Raw genomic sequence first — 21383 nt, forward strand, 5'->3', positions numbered from 1 at the left:
GGCATGATTCCTATCACAGTGTTCCATGGATGGACACATCCTATTTACTGCAGGCAAGCAGCGCACCTAGCTGCTGCTGCTGCTGCTACAAGCCACTAGAATACCGTCCGTCTGTCAGACAGGTGGACGTAGGCAGAACATTCAAATAACTCGCCAGATAAATCGTTGCTTTTCCATTTTATTCATATATGAATTAATTCAAAATTGAACAGTAAATTTCAAAGTTGGAAGGCCACAAGAGGGGGACAATGTTTCAAAAATGAAGCGACATATCATTGCATGAGGGATGTGGTAGGAATTGAATGCTTGAATTAAGACTGGGGAAGTTCTGAGGCGAAGGGGCTGCAGGCCTTGTAGCAGGTGGGTGTGCAGAAATGTAGCTATCCAAAGCCAAACACATTACTGCAGCTTGTCACACCTATACCTACCAAACAGCAAAGGCCAAGATAGATCGTTATTTTACGGACACATTGAATACAGTGCAATGCCTCCCATATAGCGGTGAATAAGAGTAGTAGTAGTAGTAGTAGTAGTAGAAGAGTTGGTCAAGTTAAATCAAGGCTAAGGAATTGGAAATGTGCAACTTGGACCAAGAAAAACTAATTGCAGAGCGGCGACATTGGAAAAAAGCATTCAAATCATGCTTTGAAAACACTACTTGCTTATCCCGATTTCAATTCAATCTGTCTTTGGAAACCGCTTAAGAGAGTGAGTGCACCATTCCCAGAGAAACTGCCATACTGGGCTGATACGTGGAGTGAAGTGAGCAAGCTCTTTTTCCATCTCCCTGTTCTAAAAATCCATTTAATATATGGTCCCCAGATAGGGGACGTATCAGATATTAAACTGATAAGAACAGATACTACACTTGATCTTAGCCAAAAGGCCGAGAAGCGATAACCAGAAATGGTTTGCCGCTTGCAAGGCCACAGGGCTTAAGACAGGCACCCATTGTGGAGAATGACACAGACACCACCCTGAGGAAGACATTCAAACCAAGTCTGGGCGCATAACAAAAGCGCAGGCGGCTGTTTTTTTTTTTTTTTTTTTCCCCCCAGGATTCCACTCCACGCGCTTTTAATTTGCATAGGCCAACCCCTTTTTTGTTAGGCCACCCTCCCCTCACGGTCAAACGCGCTTCAGTACTAGGAAAGAGGCCAGAGGAGCACTGCTCCTACACCGCCCCCTCTACTACCCTCCCTAAATGAAAGGTCTTGCTTTAAGGCTGTGTGCACACGCTGCGGATTGGCCGCTACAGACACGCAGCAGTTTTAGCTGCGGTGTACAGTACCATTCATTTGAATGGGTAAAAAAAAACGCTGTGCCGACGCTGCGGAAAAAACCGCGCGGATTTGCTGCGGTTTTGAATCCGCAGAAAGAATTGCATGTCAATTCTTTCTGTGGAAAACGCTGCGGGTTCCTATCTCCACCATTGTGGAGATAGTGAATCCGCAGGACCAAACCGCAGGCAAAACCGCAGATAATCCGCAGGTCTTTGGACCTGCGGATTATCTGCGGTTTTTGCTAAATCCGTGCGGATTAATCCGCAGCGGAATCCGCAGCGTGTGAACGTGGCCTAACTCTCCTGGTGCCAGATATTGTAACCAGGAGGCGAGCATGGCCCACCTGTCTGCTCAGGCTCACTCAGCAGACTGAAGCTGAATACTACTGCGCAGCTGCTACAGACTGTGGGCTGCCCATTGTGACACGTGGTCCCATTGTGAGACGTGGTCGAACACATCCAAGCATTGTGTGCTATGAATGGCATGATTCCTATCACAGTGTTCCATGGATGGACACATCCTATTTACTGCAGGCAAGCAGCGCACCTAGCTGCTGCTGCTGCTGCTACAAGCCACTAGAATACCGTCCGTCTGTCAGACAGGTGGACGTAGGCAGAACATTCAAATAACTCGCCAGATAAATCGTTGCTTTTCCATTTTATTCATATATGAATTAATTCAAAATTGAACAGTAAATTTCAAAGTTGGAAGGCCACAAGAGGGGGACAATGTTTCAAAAATGAAGCGACATATCATTGCATGAGGGATGTGGTAGGAATTGAATGCTTGAATTAAGACTGGGGAAGTTCTGAGGCGAAGGGGCTGCAGGCCTTGTAGCAGGTGGGTGTGCAGAAATGTAGCTATCCAAAGCCAAACACATTACTGCAGCTTGTCACACCTATACCTACCAAACAGCAAAGGCCAAGATAGATCGTTATTTTACGGACACATTGAATACAGTGCAATGCCTCCCATATAGCGGTGAATAAGAGTAGTAGTAGTAGTAGTAGTAGTAGAAGAGTTGGTCAAGTTAAATCAAGGCTAAGGAATTGGAAATGTGCAACTTGGACCAAGAAAAACTAATTGCAGAGCGGCGACATTGGAAAAAAGCATTCAAATCATGCTTTGAAAACACTACTTGCTTATCCCGATTTCAATTCAATCTGTCTTTGGAAACCGCTTAAGAGAGTGAGTGCACCATTCCCAGAGAAACTGCCATACTGGGCTGATACGTGGAGTGAAGTGAGCAAGCTCTTTTTCCATCTCCCTGTTCTAAAAATCCATTTAATATATGGTCCCCAGATAGGGGACGTATCAGATATTAAACTGATAAGAACAGATACTACACTTGATCTTAGCCAAAAGGCCGAGAAGCGATAACCAGAAATGGTTTGCCGCTTGCAAGGCCACAGGGCTTAAGACAGGCACCCATTGTGGAGAATGACACAGACACCACCCTGAGGAAGACATTCAAACCAAGTCTGGGCGCATAACAAAAGCGCAGGCGGCTGTTTTTTTTTTTTTTTTTTTCCCCCCAGGATTCCACTCCACGCGCTTTTAATTTGCATAGGCCAACCCCTTTTTTGTTAGGCCACCCTCCCCTCACGGTCAAACGCGCTTCAGTACTAGGAAAGAGGCCAGAGGAGCACTGCTCCTACACCGCCCCCTCTACTACCCTCCCTAAATGAAAGGTCTTGCTTTAAGGCTGTGTGCACACGCTGCGGATTGGCCGCTACAGACACGCAGCAGTTTTAGCTGCGGTGTACAGTACCATTCATTTGAATGGGTAAAAAAAAACGCTGTGCCGACGCTGCGGAAAAAACCGCGCGGATTTGCTGCGGTTTTGAATCCGCAGAAAGAATTGCATGTCAATTCTTTCTGTGGAAAACGCTGCGGGTTCCTATCTCCACCATTGTGGAGATAGTGAATCCGCAGGACCAAACCGCAGGCAAAACCGCAGATAATCCGCAGGTCTTTGGACCTGCGGATTATCTGCGGTTTTTGCTAAATCCGTGCGGATTAATCCGCAGCGGAATCCGCAGCGTGTGAACGTGGCCTAACTCTCCTGGTGCCAGATATTGTAACCAGGAGGCGAGCATGGCCCACCTGTCTGCTCAGGCTCACTCAGCAGACTGAAGCTGAATACTACTGCGCAGCTGCTACAGACTGTGGGCTGCCCATTGTGACACGTGGTCCCATTGTGAGACGTGGTCGAACACATCCAAGCATTGTGTGCTATGAATGGCATGATTCCTATCACAGTGTTCCATGGATGGACACATCCTATTTACTGCAGGCAAGCAGCGCACCTAGCTGCTGCTGCTGCTGCTACAAGCCACTAGAATACCGTCCGTCTGTCAGACAGGTGGACGTAGGCAGAACATTCAAATAACTCGCCAGATAAATCGTTGCTTTTCCATTTTATTCATATATGAATTAATTCAAAATTGAACAGTAAATTTCAAAGTTGGAAGGCCACAAGAGGGGGACAATGTTTCAAAAATGAAGCGACATATCATTGCATGAGGGATGTGGTAGGAATTGAATGCTTGAATTAAGACTGGGGAAGTTCTGAGGCGAAGGGGCTGCAGGCCTTGTAGCAGGTGGGTGTGCAGAAATGTAGCTATCCAAAGCCAAACACATTACTGCAGCTTGTCACACCTATACCTACCAAACAGCAAAGGCCAAGATAGATCGTTATTTTACGGACACATTGAATACAGTGCAATGCCTCCCATATAGCGGTGAATAAGAGTAGTAGTAGTAGTAGTAGTAGTAGAAGAGTTGGTCAAGTTAAATCAAGGCTAAGGAATTGGAAATGTGCAACTTGGACCAAGAAAAACTAATTGCAGAGCGGCGACATTGGAAAAAAGCATTCAAATCATGCTTTGAAAACACTACTTGCTTATCCCGATTTCAATTCAATCTGTCTTTGGAAACCGCTTAAGAGAGTGAGTGCACCATTCCCAGAGAAACTGCCATACTGGGCTGATACGTGGAGTGAAGTGAGCAAGCTCTTTTTCCATCTCCCTGTTCTAAAAATCCATTTAATATATGGTCCCCAGATAGGGGACGTATCAGATATTAAACTGATAAGAACAGATACTACACTTGATCTTAGCCAAAAGGCCGAGAAGCGATAACCAGAAATGGTTTGCCGCTTGCAAGGCCACAGGGCTTAAGACAGGCACCCATTGTGGAGAATGACACAGACACCACCCTGAGGAAGACATTCAAACCAAGTCTGGGCGCATAACAAAAGCGCAGGCGGCTGTTTTTTTTTTTTTTTTTTTCCCCCCAGGATTCCACTCCACGCGCTTTTAATTTGCATAGGCCAACCCCTTTTTTGTTAGGCCACCCTCCCCTCACGGTCAAACGCGCTTCAGTACTAGGAAAGAGGCCAGAGGAGCACTGCTCCTACACCGCCCCCTCTACTACCCTCCCTAAATGAAAGGTCTTGCTTTAAGGCTGTGTGCACACGCTGCGGATTGGCCGCTACAGACACGCAGCAGTTTTAGCTGCGGTGTACAGTACCATTCATTTGAATGGGTAAAAAAAAACGCTGTGCCGACGCTGCGGAAAAAACCGCGCGGATTTGCTGCGGTTTTGAATCCGCAGAAAGAATTGCATGTCAATTCTTTCTGTGGAAAACGCTGCGGGTTCCTATCTCCACCATTGTGGAGATAGTGAATCCGCAGGACCAAACCGCAGGCAAAACCGCAGATAATCCGCAGGTCTTTGGACCTGCGGATTATCTGCGGTTTTTGCTAAATCCGTGCGGATTAATCCGCAGCGGAATCCGCAGCGTGTGAACGTGGCCTAACTCTCCTGGTGCCAGATATTGTAACCAGGAGGCGAGCATGGCCCACCTGTCTGCTCAGGCTCACTCAGCAGACTGAAGCTGAATACTACTGCGCAGCTGCTACAGACTGTGGGCTGCCCATTGTGACACGTGGTCCCATTGTGAGACGTGGTCGAACACATCCAAGCATTGTGTGCTATGAATGGCATGATTCCTATCACAGTGTTCCATGGATGGACACATCCTATTTACTGCAGGCAAGCAGCGCACCTAGCTGCTGCTGCTGCTGCTACAAGCCACTAGAATACCGTCCGTCTGTCAGACAGGTGGACGTAGGCAGAACATTCAAATAACTCGCCAGATAAATCGTTGCTTTTCCATTTTATTCATATATGAATTAATTCAAAATTGAACAGTAAATTTCAAAGTTGGAAGGCCACAAGAGGGGGACAATGTTTCAAAAATGAAGCGACATATCATTGCATGAGGGATGTGGTAGGAATTGAATGCTTGAATTAAGACTGGGGAAGTTCTGAGGCGAAGGGGCTGCAGGCCTTGTAGCAGGTGGGTGTGCAGAAATGTAGCTATCCAAAGCCAAACACATTACTGCAGCTTGTCACACCTATACCTACCAAACAGCAAAGGCCAAGATAGATCGTTATTTTACGGACACATTGAATACAGTGCAATGCCTCCCATATAGCGGTGAATAAGAGTAGTAGTAGTAGTAGTAGTAGTAGAAGAGTTGGTCAAGTTAAATCAAGGCTAAGGAATTGGAAATGTGCAACTTGGACCAAGAAAAACTAATTGCAGAGCGGCGACATTGGAAAAAAGCATTCAAATCATGCTTTGAAAACACTACTTGCTTATCCCGATTTCAATTCAATCTGTCTTTGGAAACCGCTTAAGAGAGTGAGTGCACCATTCCCAGAGAAACTGCCATACTGGGCTGATACGTGGAGTGAAGTGAGCAAGCTCTTTTTCCATCTCCCTGTTCTAAAAATCCATTTAATATATGGTCCCCAGATAGGGGACGTATCAGATATTAAACTGATAAGAACAGATTTTTTTTTTTTTTTTTTTTTTTTTTTTTTTTTTTTTTTTTTTTTTTTTTCCCTCAGATGGGAAGTTCCACAGTCAGGAAACCCAAACTATGAAGAACTCGACTCCCCAACAGCATTTCTCCACTTACTTCGTGCAGCAGCTGTTCCCATCATCATTGGAAAAACAAACTTTATTTACAACCATAAAACAAAAACTCAAGACACATTAACAAGATGTTTCCACTTTTTGACTTTCCAAATTCCTTCTGCGTCCTCCTCCCCCCTCTTCCTCTTATCACACACAAAACAAAAATACATTTTTCCCAAAACAATTTTTAAGCAATTTTTAACCTCAATCTCCTTCCTCTTAAACACATACACATTCCGCACATCCCACAACACCTCTTTTATACATGCAAGCATCAACCACAACACTCTCTCCTTCTCCCCACACAAACCCAAACCAAACATGAAAAGCTCAAAACTCAAAAAACTCACATCACACAACTCTTTACACAACGGGCCAATACCTGCAATCACATTTCTAGCATACTGACAATTCCAAAACAAATGCACCACACTCTCTCTCCCACCACATCCACTCCTTGGACACACCTCACTTCTCACCAAACCCCTATTTCTCTGGAACTCTCTCACCGGTAACACCCCATGCAATGACTGCCACACAATCTCACTCTGTCTATTTGTCATTCCATTTGTACGTACCTTCTTCCATACTTTCTGCACATCACGTCCTCTCACCATATTGATACCACATTCCACCTCTCTACACTCAATCATCCTATATACAGATTTCTTTTTCTCTAGCAACCTCACATCCACATCACACAGCTCATACGTCACCAAAAATTTGTAAACCCACACATACCACACAGGCACCTCAAAAGCCACTGGGCACCTTAAATCCCTCTCCCGCCACTTCAAACGAAACAAAAAACTTCCAAACAAATACCTGCACATACATGCATACTTCCCATCCATCCTAATCAGACCCAATACAAACACCATAATATTCACACCAAAAAATACATTCAAATTGGGGAAACCCAGCCCCCCCTTATCCATTCTCTTCATCACAATCTCTCTCCTTGCACGCTCCATACTTGACCCCCAAAAAAACACAAACAAAATCCTATTTAATCTTCTAACACACATATACCCTGGTGGAAAAACCACCGCAACATACAAAAAAATTGGTAACACAACACTCTTAATAACTAAAATTTTACCAAAAAACGTAAGATCTCTCATTCTCCAAAAATTTAACTTACACTCCACTCTTTCTCTCACATCCACCCAGCTTTCCTCTCCATCCAACTTCTCAGAGAATTTCACACCAAGCACTTTTATTGGTCCACTCACCACATTCACCCCAACATCATTGCTCAAAATCCTCCCCCCAAAATTTTTACACTCACTCTTCTCCCAATTCACTTTAAAAGCAGATGCTCCACAAAAAAAGGATACCAACAACTTCACACGCCGCACCGAACACTCTGAATCACACAATACACACACATCGTCCATGTAGCCACTCACCTTCCATTCCCTCCCCCCACCCCCCGGCACTTGCACCCCCCTAATCACCTTATCTTTCCTTAACATACACAACAGCGGCTCAATCGCGCAAATGAACACGACAGGGGACAATGGACACCCCTGCCGTACACCAGAAAACACATTCACTCTCCTCCCCACATTCCCATTCAACAAAACACAACTATAAATATTTTTATACAAGCTTCTCACTCTCTCAACAAACTCAGCTGGAAAACCCATCTTCACTAACACTCTAAAAAGAAATCCATGCGCTAACCTATCATACGCCTTTTCAAAATCCAAACTCAACACATACACCCCTTTCTTACGGCTCATGCAGTCCCACAAACAATCTCTCAGCATGCACACACCCTCATGTATCCGTCTTCCAGGCACCGCACAACACTGCTCCTCACCCACCACACTCCCAACCACATCACGCATCCTGCTGGCCAAAAGCTTCGCATAGATCTTATAATCACAATTAAGCAAAGTGATTGGCCTCCAATTTTTTAGGTTTTTCAGATCACCTTTTTTTGGTAGCAACACGACCACTCCTGCACGCATGCCATTCGCCACCTCTGCATTTGCCCACATATACTTACATACATCCACAAAATCCTTCCCAATCACATCCCACATCCCACGATAAAATTCCACTGGGAGCCCATCCTCCCCCGGCGTTTTATTCAGCGCCATACTACACACCACCTTCCATATTTCTTCACACGTCACATCACCCATCAAACTCTCCCTTTCTATCTCATTCAAACTATTTTCCAAAACACTCAGCACATCACTCTCCAAACCTTCATCCCTCCATTTCACTGAGTACAAGTCATCATAAAATTTTGCCACTTCCTCACACAAGTCTGCACCACTCACTTCATTTCCATCCACTCCATTCAAAACACTCATGCTCTGTCTTTTTCCAAAAACTTTCTTGAAAAAAAACCGAGAACACTTCTCATCCTTCTCCAAGTTCTCTATTTTGGCCCTATACACAATACTCCTCCCTCTCTCTAACAAAAACTCATTCACTTCTTTTCTCACTCTCAACAAATCTTCACTCACATCCATCCCTGCCTCTCTTAACTTATATAACACACCCAATCTTGCATTCAAACCAGCAAATCTTTTCCTCTTAGCAGCTGCACACTTGTAACCAAGTTTTTTAAAAAACGCCTTGGTTTTCCATTTAACCCAATCCCACCATTCACACACAGTACTGAATTCACCCCTGCACTCACACCACTGCTTATAATGCCTCTCATACTCCTCTCTCACCTCCACCCCCTCCAGCAAGCTCACATTCAGCTTCCACACACCTTTCCCAGCCACCTCATTAGTATGCAAGTCCACTCCACACTTCATACACACATGATCGGAGAAAAGCACCCTCTCCTGTGTGTAACTACCTGGAATCAGGTTTTTTGAAACAAAACAATAATCCAGTCTGGACGCTACCCTCCCACTCTCAGAAAAAAACGTATTTAACAATGGGGATATTTTACACTCATGTTGCATATCCCTCAAACCAAAATCACTCACCATATCCATTAACACTTTCCCTGACACATCCACATTCACACTTCCCACATCACAATTCATATCACCCACAATCACAACAGGCACTCTTCCTGGAATAAAAAACTTAATTTTTTCAAATAAAGCTTTGCGTTCCTGCTTTTCCACAGGAGCATACACATTAATAACACAAAAACGAATATTCTTAAACTCAAAGTTTGCTAATACACATCTTCCTACCTCAATCACCATATAGTCACACAAACTCACATTACGCCCCTTCACCAAAAAACCAACACCGTCATTTTTATTACATGCACTCCCCGACCACACAGACGCACCATGAGGCCATTCACTCCCATTCACACCATCCACAATCCCACACTCCTGCAAACAATAAATGTCTGCATTTTGTGCTGCAAAAAAATCAAAGATGGCCGCACGCCGCAACTTATTTTTGAAAACCCTCACATTTTGTGACAGGATTACAAAACCCATAATAAACGCCAACCAAGAAACATAAAAAAAATCACTTATCCAAAAAGGACAGATAAGCAAGAAAAAACCTTATACAGAAAAACAAAATACAGATATAACATTACACACATTACATAAAACAAACAAAAAAACAGCTAGCCATTGCTTAAAGCAATACTAAATATTCACAGAAAAAGAAAAAACACAATGGTCACTGGAAAAGTAAAACGTACTTAACCAGTACCGCCAGTGTCCTCCTCCACCATCTGCGCCGAGCAGCTCTCAGAGCCGCTGGCCTCCATATACTCCTCCAAACGTGCCTTCTTCTGCCCAGCCTTCCTCTGGGGCACTCCTTCTTCCATAACCTCAATGTCACTGATTTCCCCACCACCCTCCCTGTGACACTTTAACCCTCCTCCTGAGTCCTCTTCCGAGGAGAAGGCACCAATCTTCCTTGGATCAGAATCAGGAATCAAATCCTCAGCCTCCTCCTCTGCCTCAGCGATGTCAAAATCCATCAGACACTCTGACGACGATTTGGAGACCCCTTCCTTACCCCCCATTCTTTTTTGCATTAAACGCTCCTCTCGCCTTGCGGCCTTCCAAAATTCTTTGTCCTCCTTTTCCTCCTGACGCTTTTTATCCTCCTGCCGCTTCTCCCTCCGTCTCTCAGTAGCAGAGAGTGGAGTCATCACAGCGCTTTGCAGCGCAGCAGTCTCGCCTTCCTTCCTCTCCTTCTCCCGCTTAACCTCCTCCTCTCTCTTCTTTTCCTCCTCCCTCCTCCTCTCCTCCTCACGCTTTTTCCTTTCCTCCTCCTCCCTAGTTGGCCTCCTTGGCCTACCATATGGACAGTCCTTATACAGATGCTCTGCACTGCCACATCCGTCACACTCACGTGGCATTGGGCACCTAGCCGCCACATGACCCTCCTGTTTACAATTGCGGCAAACAAGATCTTTAGAGCACATACTCTGCAAGTGCCCGAACTCAAAACACTTCCTGCAGTATAGGGGTTGCCCTTGGTATGACAGGAAGCCCCTATGGCCCGCCACTGAAAAGTTCGCTGGGGGGTGGGTGAAACCTCCCAAACAACTTGGGTCTTTCTTCAATTTCACCCGAAACACGTACTTGCAGTTGAAGATGCCCAAGACATTTCTCTGCTTCTCCCCTCCCTTCACCTGCTCGCAATATCGTGCCAGGAACTGCTCCAGTAGTCCTACTTCTGTGTAGGGGTTATACACCGTCACAGTCACCACTTTTTCCATGAGCCCAAACAGGGGCTCCACCTGCACTCCCTCCAGGCATGGATCACCATCATGACTCCTGAGCCATTCAAAGACAGTCAAACAGCATCCCTCATTCACAAAGGTGACGTCATAAGTACCTTGACTCCGGAACTCATTGACGCTGTAGATATCCTCCCGATGGGCTCCAGCCTTTCCCTCCAGCAGGTCACGAACGACGAACACAACATTGTTCTTCTCACCGCCTTCCACCACCACACGGATCGTATTCTTGATGAACATCCTCAGTCCAGACTGCCGATACGGGTACCGCAGTAGAAATTCAGCAGCACGCTGCCAAAAAACCCCTGGATCACTCCAGGAAAACTCGCACCCTCTGACTGCGACACAAGATCGCAGCCAAAAGGCCGAGAAGCGATAACCAGAAATGGTTTGCCGCTTGCAAGGCCACAGGGCTTAAGACAGGCACCCATTGTGGAGAATGACACAGACACCACCCTGAGGAAGACATTCAAACCAAGTCTGGGCGCATAACAAAAGCGCAGGCGGCTGTTTTTTTTTTTTTTTTTTTCCCCCCAGGATTCCACTCCACGCGCTTTTAATTTGCATAGGCCAACCCCTTTTTTGTTAGGCCACCCTCCCCTCACGGTCAAACGCGCTTCAGTACTAGGAAAGAGGCCAGAGGAGCACTGCTCCTACACCGCCCCCTCTACTACCCTCCCTAAATGAAAGGTCTTGCTTTAAGGCTGTGTGCACACGCTGCGGATTGGCCGCTACAGACACGCAGCAGTTTTAGCTGCGGTGTACAGTACCATTCATTTGAATGGGTAAAAAAAAACGCTGTGCCGACGCTGCGGAAAAAAACGCGCGGATTTGCTGCGGTTTTGAATCCGCAGAAAGAATTGCATGTCAATTCTTTCTGTGGAAAACGCTGCGGGTTCCTATCTCCACCATTGTGGAGATAGTGAATCCGCAGGACCAAACCGCAGGCAAAACCGCAGATAATCCGCAGGTCTTTGGACCTGCGGATTATCTGCGGTTTTTGCTAAATCCGTGCGGATTAATCCGCAGCGGAATCCGCAGCGTGTGAACGTGGCCTAACTCTCCTGGTGCCAGATATTGTAACCAGGAGGCGAGCATGGCCCACCTGTCTGCTCAGGCTCACTCAGCAGACTGAAGCTGAATACTACTGCGCAGCTGCTACAGACTGTGGGCTGCCCATTGTGACACGTGGTCCCATTGTGAGACGTGGTCGAACACATCCAAGCATTGTGTGCTATGAATGGCATGATTCCTATCACAGTGTTCCATGGATGGACACATCCTATTTACTGCAGGCAAGCAGCGCACCTAGCTGCTGCTGCTGCTGCTACAAGCCACTAGAATACCGTCCGTCTGTCAGACAGGTGGACGTAGGCAGAACATTCAAATAACTCGCCAGATAAATCGTTGCTTTTCCATTTTATTCATATATGAATTAATTCAAAATTGAACAGTAAATTTCAAAGTTGGAAGGCCACAAGAGGGGGACAATGTTTCAAAAATGAAGCGACATATCATTGCATGAGGGATGTGGTAGGAATTGAATGCTTGAATTAAGACTGGGGAAGTTCTGAGGCGAAGGGGCTGCAGGCCTTGTAGCAGGTGGGTGTGCAGAAATGTAGCTATCCAAAGCCAAACACATTACTGCAGCTTGTCACACCTATACCTACCAAACAGCAAAGGCCAAGATAGATCGTTATTTTACGGACACATTGAATACAGTGCAATGCCTCCCATATAGCGGTGAATAAGAGTAGTAGTAGTAGTAGTAGTAGTAGAAGAGTTGGTCAAGTTAAATCAAGGCTAAGGAATTGGAAATGTGCAACTTGGACCAAGAAAAACTAATTGCAGAGCGGCGACATTGGAAAAAAGCATTCAAATCATGCTTTGAAAACACTACTTGCTTATCCCGATTTCAATTCAATCTGTCTTTGGAAACCGCTTAAGAGAGTGAGTGCACCATTCCCAGAGAAACTGCCATACTGGGCTGATACGTGGAGTGAAGTGAGCAAGCTCTTTTTCCATCTCCCTGTTCTAAAAATCCATTTAATATATGGTCCCCAGATAGGGGACGTATCAGATATTAAACTGATAAGAACAGATTTTTTTTTAATTTGGCTATCCCCAACATAGGGATAAAACCGTTTATTTAAAATTTTAACAGATTACAAAGATTAAAACAAATATAATTCAAAATAAATCAATGAAACTTATACAATTCAAAAAGGAGATCATATCAAATTATCAGGTTCCATTGGTCGACAAGCCATTTTTTGGATACATGTACATTTTGTTTTTTGTCTATTAAATAGTAGGTGTACATATCACATAAGCAGAGTTCTAAAACATTGTCCACTGAAAAAGCATCTTGATTAAAAACAGCAATATTTCGTGCTTTCCAGAGAGCTGACTTGGCGCAGTTGACTGTCTTCCAAGCCATTATTTGCTGGTCCATGGTGGGGCATTCCATAAGTCCATATAGCACCGTTTTATAATTAAAGTCCTTGAGGTCTGCCACTCTTTCCAGCAGGGGGAGCAGTCTTCTCCAGAGGTCTTTAGCAAATTTACATGACCACAATAGATGTTCCACTGTTTCCTCACCCTGGCATCCGACTCTTGGGCAGATGGCAGACCTCACAAATCCTCTTCTGTATTGGAATGCCCGGCAAGGAAGACAGCTGTGCGCGCAACTCCAAGCCAGATCTCTCTGTATATTAAAAAGATTAAAACCATTAATCATTTTCCAGATAGATGTAGATTCTTCATCATCATATCTTTCAATATTGCATATTTCCTCATTTTTTCGTATCTCTTTAATTAGTTTTTTACTGTCTTTTAATTCCTCTATTTTCTTATTCCCTAAATTAAAATCCAACACTATTTTCCTTAAAATCATATAATGCGCTGGCAAGTTAAAAGCATAGGGAGCAGATAAATTAACTTTATACCATCCAAGATTCCTCATAAAAAAACCAGTATTAAAACGCATAAAAAAGGACCAATAGTGGGTCTTAAAAAAGGCATTAAAACAGTAAACGAAAAAATGGATTAAAAGAAACCTATTAAAATCTGGGAAATCTTTACCACCTTTCGGTTTTGCTTTCATCACAATTTCTCTTTTCAGCTTCTCCATTTTTGAGTTCCAAAAGAAAGTAAAACAAGTTTTAGTTATCTTTTTCAAAACATTAACCGGTGGGGGGAAAACCATACTGAGATACAGTAACAGTGGTAAAATCACCATTTTTAAAATCAATACTTTACCCTCCATCGTAAGTTTTCTCATGTTCCACATACATATTTTCGTATTTACTTTCTGTGTAATTGCTTCCCAACTATTATATCCATCATTTTTTTCCGTGAATAATACACCTAAAATGGTAATGGATTCAGTTATGTCAACGGGTACATCATGTAAAACCATCCCCCCAACACTTAAAATATTACATTTGTTAAAATTAATTTTAAAACCAGAGGCTGAGCAGAAAGTTTGCACTTGATGGAGGGCTTTCGTCAGGGATGGAGCATCACGACATAAAACTGCTACATCATCCATGTAACCTACGACCTTAGCCTCCAAACCACCGCTTCCAGGCAAAGGTATTCCACATATCTGGTTATTTCGGCGTAATGCACATAACATCGGTTCCAGCGCACAAATAAAAAGTAGGGGGGACAGGGGGCATCCCTGCTTTACCCCAGACTTTAAGGGTATATCTTGTGTCTTAAAACCATTAACTAAAATCTTACTTGTACAATCTTTGTAAAATGCTTTAAGAGAAAATAAAAAACCTTCCGGTATGCCCATTTTTTCTAAAACTTTAAAAAGATAAAAATGTGAGACACGATCAAATGCTTTTTCAAAGTCGATAGATAAAATCGCCATTTTCCCCTTTCGATCTTTCACATCCTCAATACAGTCTTTCACTAAATTCAGATTATCCCATATACTACGCCCCGGCACCCCACACACTTGATTAGAATGTATAATGTTACTGATGACTCCTTTTAGACGATTTGCACAGATTTTAGCCATTATTTTATAATCACAATTTAGGAGTGTTATCGGTCTCCAGTTTTCTAATTTTGATTTATCGCCTTTTTTATACAAAAGGGAGACTTCACCTTTCTTCCAAGAATTTAATAAAACCTTACTGGTAAAAACTTCAGTAAACAAATAAAACAAATCATCTTTTAAAATATCATAAAAACATACATAAAATTCAATTGGGATACCATCAGAACCGGGGACTTTGCCTTTTTTAAAACTTTTTATGGTTTTTAAAATCTCTTGTTCTGTTAATGGGTGTAATAAAAACTCTTGTGATGAGGGATCTAAAACAGCTGTTATTTCTTGCAGGGAGTCTTCCATTAGTTTTTCATCTATAATTTTTTCATTAAAAAGAGTAGTAAAAAAAACCTCAACTTTCCCCAACATCTGTTTTATATTATTTTCTCCATCTATATAGTCAATTATTACTTTTTCTTTTTTATTTTTCCTAAAAAAATATCTAGAACATTTTTCATTTTCTTCTATGTGCTGTATTCTAGAACGGAAAATTATCTCTTTCCCTTTTTGTTCTAGCCATTTTGAAATCTCTTCTTTTAAGGTTGAAACATCATGTTGCACATCTATCCCATTATCTCTAAGTTTAAATAACATTTGTAAGCGGGTATTTAAAATTCTATATTCTTCATATTTTTCTTTGGCTTTAAAAAGACCCTTTTTAATAAAAAAATTCCTTATTTTAACTTTCATTCTGTCCCACCATACACTTATAGAAATATTTGGACTTCTTTCTTTTTTACATTTTCTATAAAACTCGGTAAAATCTGATAAAATCTGCGGGTCAGTTAAAAGGGACACGTTCATTTTCCAGCTTTTCTTACCACATTTTTTGTTTTCATTTACTTTTATGCTAAAAGATAAAAGTTTATGGTCTGAAAATAAATTAGTTAAAACTTCACATTTTGCAGGTATTGTTTTATCTGAACCGAAGATAAAATCAATTCTAGAGCTACAATTAGAATTGCTCCAGGTGAAACCGGCTTCCTCCGGGCTGCCTCTATTACACTCTTTATATATATCAATTAGCTTAGCATCTGTCACTATATCATGCAGCATACCTGAGGTTTTATCGTAGTTCCTGCTGACAGAGCTGGAACGCCGGTTTTCACCTTTAAAAATACAATTAAAATCGCCTGCTAAGATAAAAGGTTCAGAGTTATTAATAAATAATGGTAAAAGATCAAGCATTTCGGCTCTTTCATTTTTTTCTGGAGAGCCATAAAAATTTAAAAACTGCCATTTAATACCATTAATAAAAGCCTTAACTAATAAAATACGACCTGGTAAAATTTCTTGAATAAAATCTATTAAAACGTTCCCTTTAAAAAGTATGGCGACCCCTGCTGATCCCGTAGCATTAGATCCGGACCAGACAGATGGCCCACACTTCCACTCATCCTTATATTTTTTGTATGAAATTTCGTGTGGGATATTGCATTCCTGCAAAAATAAAACAGATGCAGTAAAACATGTAAGAAAATTAAAAAGAGCAATTCTCCTTGTTTTAGATTTTATGCCTCTCACATTGAAGGAAATGCCTTTGAGTTCAGCCATCATTAAAAGTATAGGAAGTTTGTTTAAATTTTCTAGAGCAACGGAGTTACCTATCCAACAAACCTGATCAGACCACTGGGCTTTCGCCTCCCTCTTCATCCGATGATACCGTCAGCAGTGTATCCGAGGAGGAGGAAAGATTACCACTTTTAGAAAGACCCGACGCTACAGCCACATAGCTCGGGGAGGGTACTGGCAGAACCTGCTGGGTCTCCATTGGCTGGCCATTTAAATCCTCATCAGGTGGGTCTCCAAGGGGCTCCGCCGCCCCTGTTTGACCTTTAGAAGGTCGTCTTATAGGGGGAGGTTGCGCACAAGGCAGAGCCTCTGAGTCTTCAGAGGCAGCAAGATCCCGGCCCCCAACCGCCGTTACAGCAGGGACCAAGACCTCTGGGGGCCCAGTGTCCACACCCCCTTCCGGAGATGTGTCCATCCGGTCCCCACCTGCCACCTCCTCAGACTCACCCTTTTTTTTCTTTTTCTGCGAAACCACCACTGTCCACTCCGCGCCCTCTGCCTTAGGAGACCCAGGCTGGGTATGTGCCTCGGTGTCGACCTTTGGCCTGTCCCTCTTGGTCTTAGCAACCATACCCCTCTGTTCTTTCTCAGCCATCCTCTTGGACTGCCGCTGCTCCTGCAGCCAAGATTTGGAAACTGGTGGGTTACCTGTCATAGACTCTGGAGAGTTGTCACTCTGTGTTGCGCCCTTCGTCCCTCCAGAGGCTCCAGGTTGTTGTTCCTCCTCCTGAGGGGTGGTCTGATCTTTTGGTTTTTGCCAGGATGTCTTGGACTTCTCCTTCTGCTCGTCTTCCCGAAACCTGTGGGGGCAAGAAAAATAAAAATGACCTGGAGTCTGGCAGAAACTACATTTTTTTTCCTTTGGGCATTCCTTCGTCTCATGGTTTTCGCTAGCACAGTTCCTACAGGAGACAAGACAATTCTCTTTTGAATGGCCGTAGCGTCCACAATTTCTGCAGTATACCGGCATCCCAGAAAAGAAAAAATCCCCATTTGTTTGTCCAATTTTAAAACGGGCTGGGGGGAGCCGCACACCACCTGGAATATTTGGATCTCTGATACATGTTACCAAGAATTTCCATTTCGATGTCCATATATTGAATTCATTAAGTATTTTGCCAATACATTTTACGCTCTTAAAGTATACTGCTAAAAAAGACATAATTTCTGGGGCAGATACAAATGGTGAAAAAACTTTAACAATTACCAGCTTTACCTCATCCAGGACGTGCTCTACAATTTGTATTCCTTTCAGAACAGAACTATCCTCCACACGTCTAACTCTCGCCAATACATCTCTAAAAATACCTTCTTCCGTGAATGTTATATCATAATCCCCTCGTCGGGGATAGTCCTGTATGGATAAAATCTCTTTCCTCTGGACGTGGAGGAGGGTTCCGAGCACGTCCTGGACTACATATCCCAAATTCCTGGTGTCTGAGCCACCTGCATTAAAGTGGACCCTAATGGTATTTTTTAGCCTCGCATAAGGAGGCACGAGGTTGGGGTCAACCTCCATGGTACGCAACAGGGTTTGCAAATTGCAAGCGTTTGCAATCTGCGCTCCCAGTGTTTTGTAGACAAAAACCAACTGGGAGCTGGGGGATCGCAACTCGTTACCCTGGGACTAAGCCCTCCCCCCAATAGCAACAGGCGGGTGAAGCCCACCGAAGTGGACGATCCCGCCAGGCCAAGGAGAGGGGTACCCGAGTGCCCTTCGACCAAGATCTCCTGCAATAAAGCACTTGATCTTAGCCAAAAGGCCGAGAAGCGATAACCAGAAATGGTTTGCCGCTTGCAAGGCCACAGGGCTTAAGACAGGCACCCATTGTGGAGAATGACACAGACACCACCCTGAGGAAGACATTCAAACCAAGTCTGGGCGCATAACAAAAGCGCAGGCGGCTGTTTTTTTTTTTTTTTTTTTCCCCCCAGGATTCCACTCCACGCGCTTTTAATTTGCATAGGCCAACCCCTTTTTTGTTAGGCCACCCTCCCCTCACGGTCAAACGCGCTTCAGTACTAGGAAAGAGGCCAGAGGAGCACTGCTCCTACACCGCCCCCTCTACTACCCTCCCTAAATGAAAGGTCTTGCTTTAAGGCTGTGTGCACACGCTGCGGATTGGCCGCTACAGACACGCAGCAGTTTTAGCTGCGGTGTACAGTACCATTCATTTGAATGGGTAAAAAAAAAACGCTGTGCCGACGCTGCGGAAAAAACCGCGCGGATTTGCTGCGGTTTTGAATCCGCAGAAAGAATTGCATGTCAATTCTTTCTGTGGAAAACGCTGCGGGTTCCTATCTCCACCATTGTGGAGATAGTGAATCCGCAGGACCAAACCGCAGGCAAAACCGCAGATAATCCGCAGGTCTTTGGACCTGCGGATTATCTGCGGTTTTTGCTAAATCCGTGCGGATTAATCCGCAGCGGAATCCGCAGCGTGTGAACGTGGCCTAACTCTCCTGGTGCCAGATATTGTAACCAGGAGGCGAGCATGGCCCACCTGTCTGCTCAGGCTCACTCAGCAGACTGAAGCTGAATACTACTGCGCAGCTGCTACAGACTGTGGGCTGCCCATTGTGACACGTGGTCCCATTGTGAGACGTGGTCGAACACATCCAAGCATTGTGTGCTATGAATGGCATGATTCCTATCACAGTGTTCCATGGATGGACACATCCTATTTACTGCAGGCAAGCAGCGCACCTAGCTGCTGCTGCTGCTGCTACAAGCCACTAGAATACCGTCCGTCTGTCAGACAGGTGGACGTAGGCAGAACATTCAAATAACTCGCCAGATAAATCGTTGCTTTTCCATTTTATTCATATATGAATTAATTCAAAATTGAACAGTAAATTTCAAAGTTGGAAGGCCACAAGAGGGGGACAATGTTTCAAAAATGAAGCGACATATCATTGCATGAGGGATGTGGTAGGAATTGAATGCTTGAATTAAGACTGGGGAAGTTCTGAGGCGAAGGGGCTGCAGGCCTTGTAGCAGGTGGGTGTGCAGAAATGTAGCTATCCAAAGCCAAACACATTACTGCAGCTTGTCACACCTATACCTACCAAACAGCAAAGGCCAAGATAGATCGTTATTTTACGGACACATTGAATACAGTGCAATGCCTCCCATATAGCGGTGAATAAGAGTAGTAGTAGTAGTAGTAGTAGTAGAAGAGTTGGTCAAGTTAAATCAAGGCTAAGGAATTGGAAATGTGCAACTTGGACCAAGAAAAACTAATTGCAGAGCGGCGACATTGGAAAAAAGCATTCAAATCATGCTTTGAAAACACTACTTGCTTATCCCGATTTCAATTCAATCTGTCTTTGGAAACCGCTTAAGAGAGTGAGTGCACCATTCCCAGAGAAACTGCCATACTGGGCTGATACGTGGAGTGAAGTGAGCAAGCTCTTTTTCCATCTCCCTGTTCTAAAAATCCATTTAATATATGGTCCCCAGATAGGGGACGTATCAGATATTAAACTGATAAGAACAGATACTACACTTGATCTTAGCCAAAAGGCCGAGAAGCGATAACCAGAAATGGTTTGCCGCTTGCAAGGCCACAGGGCTTAAGACAGGCACCCATTGTGGAGAATGACACAGACACCACCCTGAGGAAGACATTCAAACCAAGTCTGGGCGCATAACAAAAGCGCAGGCGGCTGTTTTTTTTTTTTTTTTTTTCCCCCCAGGATTCCACTCCACGCGCTTTTAATTTGCATAGGCCAACCCCTTTTTTGTTAGGCCACCCTCCCCTCACGGTCAAACGCGCTTCAGTACTAGGAAAGAGGCCAGAGGAGCACTGCTCCTACACCGCCCCCTCTACTACCCTCCCTAAATGAAAGGTCTTGCTTTAAGGCTGTGTGCACACGCTGCGGATTGGCCGCTACAGACACGCAGCAGTTTTAGCTGCGGTGTACAGTACCATTCATTTGAATGGGTAAAAAAAAACGCTGTGCCGACGCTGCGGAAAAAACCGCGCGGATTTGCTGCGGTTTTGAATCCGCAGAAAGAATTGCATGTCAATTCTTTCTGTGGAAAACGCTGCGGGTTCCTATCTCCACCATTGTGGAGATAGTGAATCCGCAGGACCAAACCGCAGGCAAAACCGCAGATAATCCGCAGGTCTTTGGACCTGCGGATTATCTGCGGTTTTTGCTAAATCCGTGCGGATTAATCCGCAGCGGAATCCGCAGCGTGTGAACGTGGCCTAACTCTCCTGGTGCCAGATATTGTAACCAGGAGGCGAGCATGGCCCACCTGTCTGCTCAGGCTCACTCAGCAGACTGAAGCTGAATACTACTGCGCAGCTGCTACAGACTGTGGGCTGCCCATTGTGACACGTGGTCCCATTGTGAGACGTGGTCGAACACATCCAAGCATTGTGTGCTATGAATGGCATGATTCCTATCACAGTGTTCCATGGATGGACACATCCTATTTACTGCAGGCAAGCAGCGCACCTAGCTGCTGCTGCTGCTGCTACAAGCCACTAGAATACCGTCCGTCTGTCAGACAGGTGGACGTAGGCAGAACATTCAAATAACTCGCCAGATAAATCGTTGCTTTTCCATTTTATTCATATATGAATTAATTCAAAATTGAACAGTAAATTTCAAAGTTGGAAGGCCACAAGAGGGGGACAATGTTTCAAAAATGAAGCGACATATCATTGCATGAGGGATGTGGTAGGAATTGAATGCTTGAATTAAGACTGGGGAAGTTCTGAGGCGAAGGGGCTGCAGGCCTTGTAGCAGGTG

General features: G+C 44.3%; 1 protein-coding gene, 5 non-coding genes and 1 pseudogene across 6 annotated transcripts; all 7 read right to left on the reverse strand.

Annotated features, from left to right (window-relative positions):
• Positions 1-707: 707 nt before the first annotated feature.
• On the reverse strand, positions 708-898 carry LOC141079483 (U2 spliceosomal RNA). Its single transcript, XR_012228417.1, has one exon. It is a non-coding gene; the product is annotated as a U2 spliceosomal RNA (small nuclear RNA).
• Positions 899-2470: 1572 nt separating this feature from the next.
• LOC141079484 (U2 spliceosomal RNA) lies at positions 2471-2661 on the reverse strand. The gene has a single exon (XR_012228418.1). It is a non-coding gene; the product is annotated as a U2 spliceosomal RNA (small nuclear RNA).
• A 1572-nt stretch (positions 2662-4233) lies between these two features.
• LOC141079485 (U2 spliceosomal RNA) lies at positions 4234-4424 on the reverse strand. Its single transcript, XR_012228419.1, has one exon. It is a non-coding gene; the product is annotated as a U2 spliceosomal RNA (small nuclear RNA).
• A 1572-nt stretch (positions 4425-5996) lies between these two features.
• Positions 5997-6167, reverse strand: LOC141079470 (U2 spliceosomal RNA; annotated as a pseudogene).
• A 3638-nt stretch (positions 6168-9805) lies between these two features.
• Positions 9806-11470, reverse strand: LOC141079458 (uncharacterized). The gene has a single exon (XM_073565339.1). The coding sequence runs from the start codon at positions 11216-11218 to the stop codon at positions 9926-9928; it is 1293 nt and encodes a 430-aa protein (XP_073421440.1). The 5' UTR covers positions 11219-11470; the 3' UTR covers positions 9806-9925.
• Positions 11471-12927: 1457 nt separating this feature from the next.
• LOC141079521 (U2 spliceosomal RNA) lies at positions 12928-13115 on the reverse strand. The gene has a single exon (XR_012228454.1). It is a non-coding gene; the product is annotated as a U2 spliceosomal RNA (small nuclear RNA).
• A 6849-nt stretch (positions 13116-19964) lies between these two features.
• Positions 19965-20155, reverse strand: LOC141079486 (U2 spliceosomal RNA). Its single transcript, XR_012228420.1, has one exon. It is a non-coding gene; the product is annotated as a U2 spliceosomal RNA (small nuclear RNA).
• Between the last annotated feature and the right edge of the window lie 1228 nt (positions 20156-21383).

The sequence above is a fragment of the Dendrobates tinctorius genome, unplaced genomic scaffold (genome assembly GCF_039654945.1).
Source record: "Dendrobates tinctorius isolate UK_male_01 unplaced genomic scaffold, ASM3965494v1 ptg000672c, whole genome shotgun sequence".
In the NCBI taxonomy this organism is placed as follows: Eukaryota; Metazoa; Chordata; class Amphibia; order Anura; family Dendrobatidae; genus Dendrobates; species Dendrobates tinctorius.

Coding starts and splice junctions, on each gene's coding strand:
- LOC141079458 (XM_073565339.1), bottom strand. CDS start 11,218: ATGTTCATCAAGAATACGATCCGTGTGGTGGTGGAAGGCGGTGAGAAG.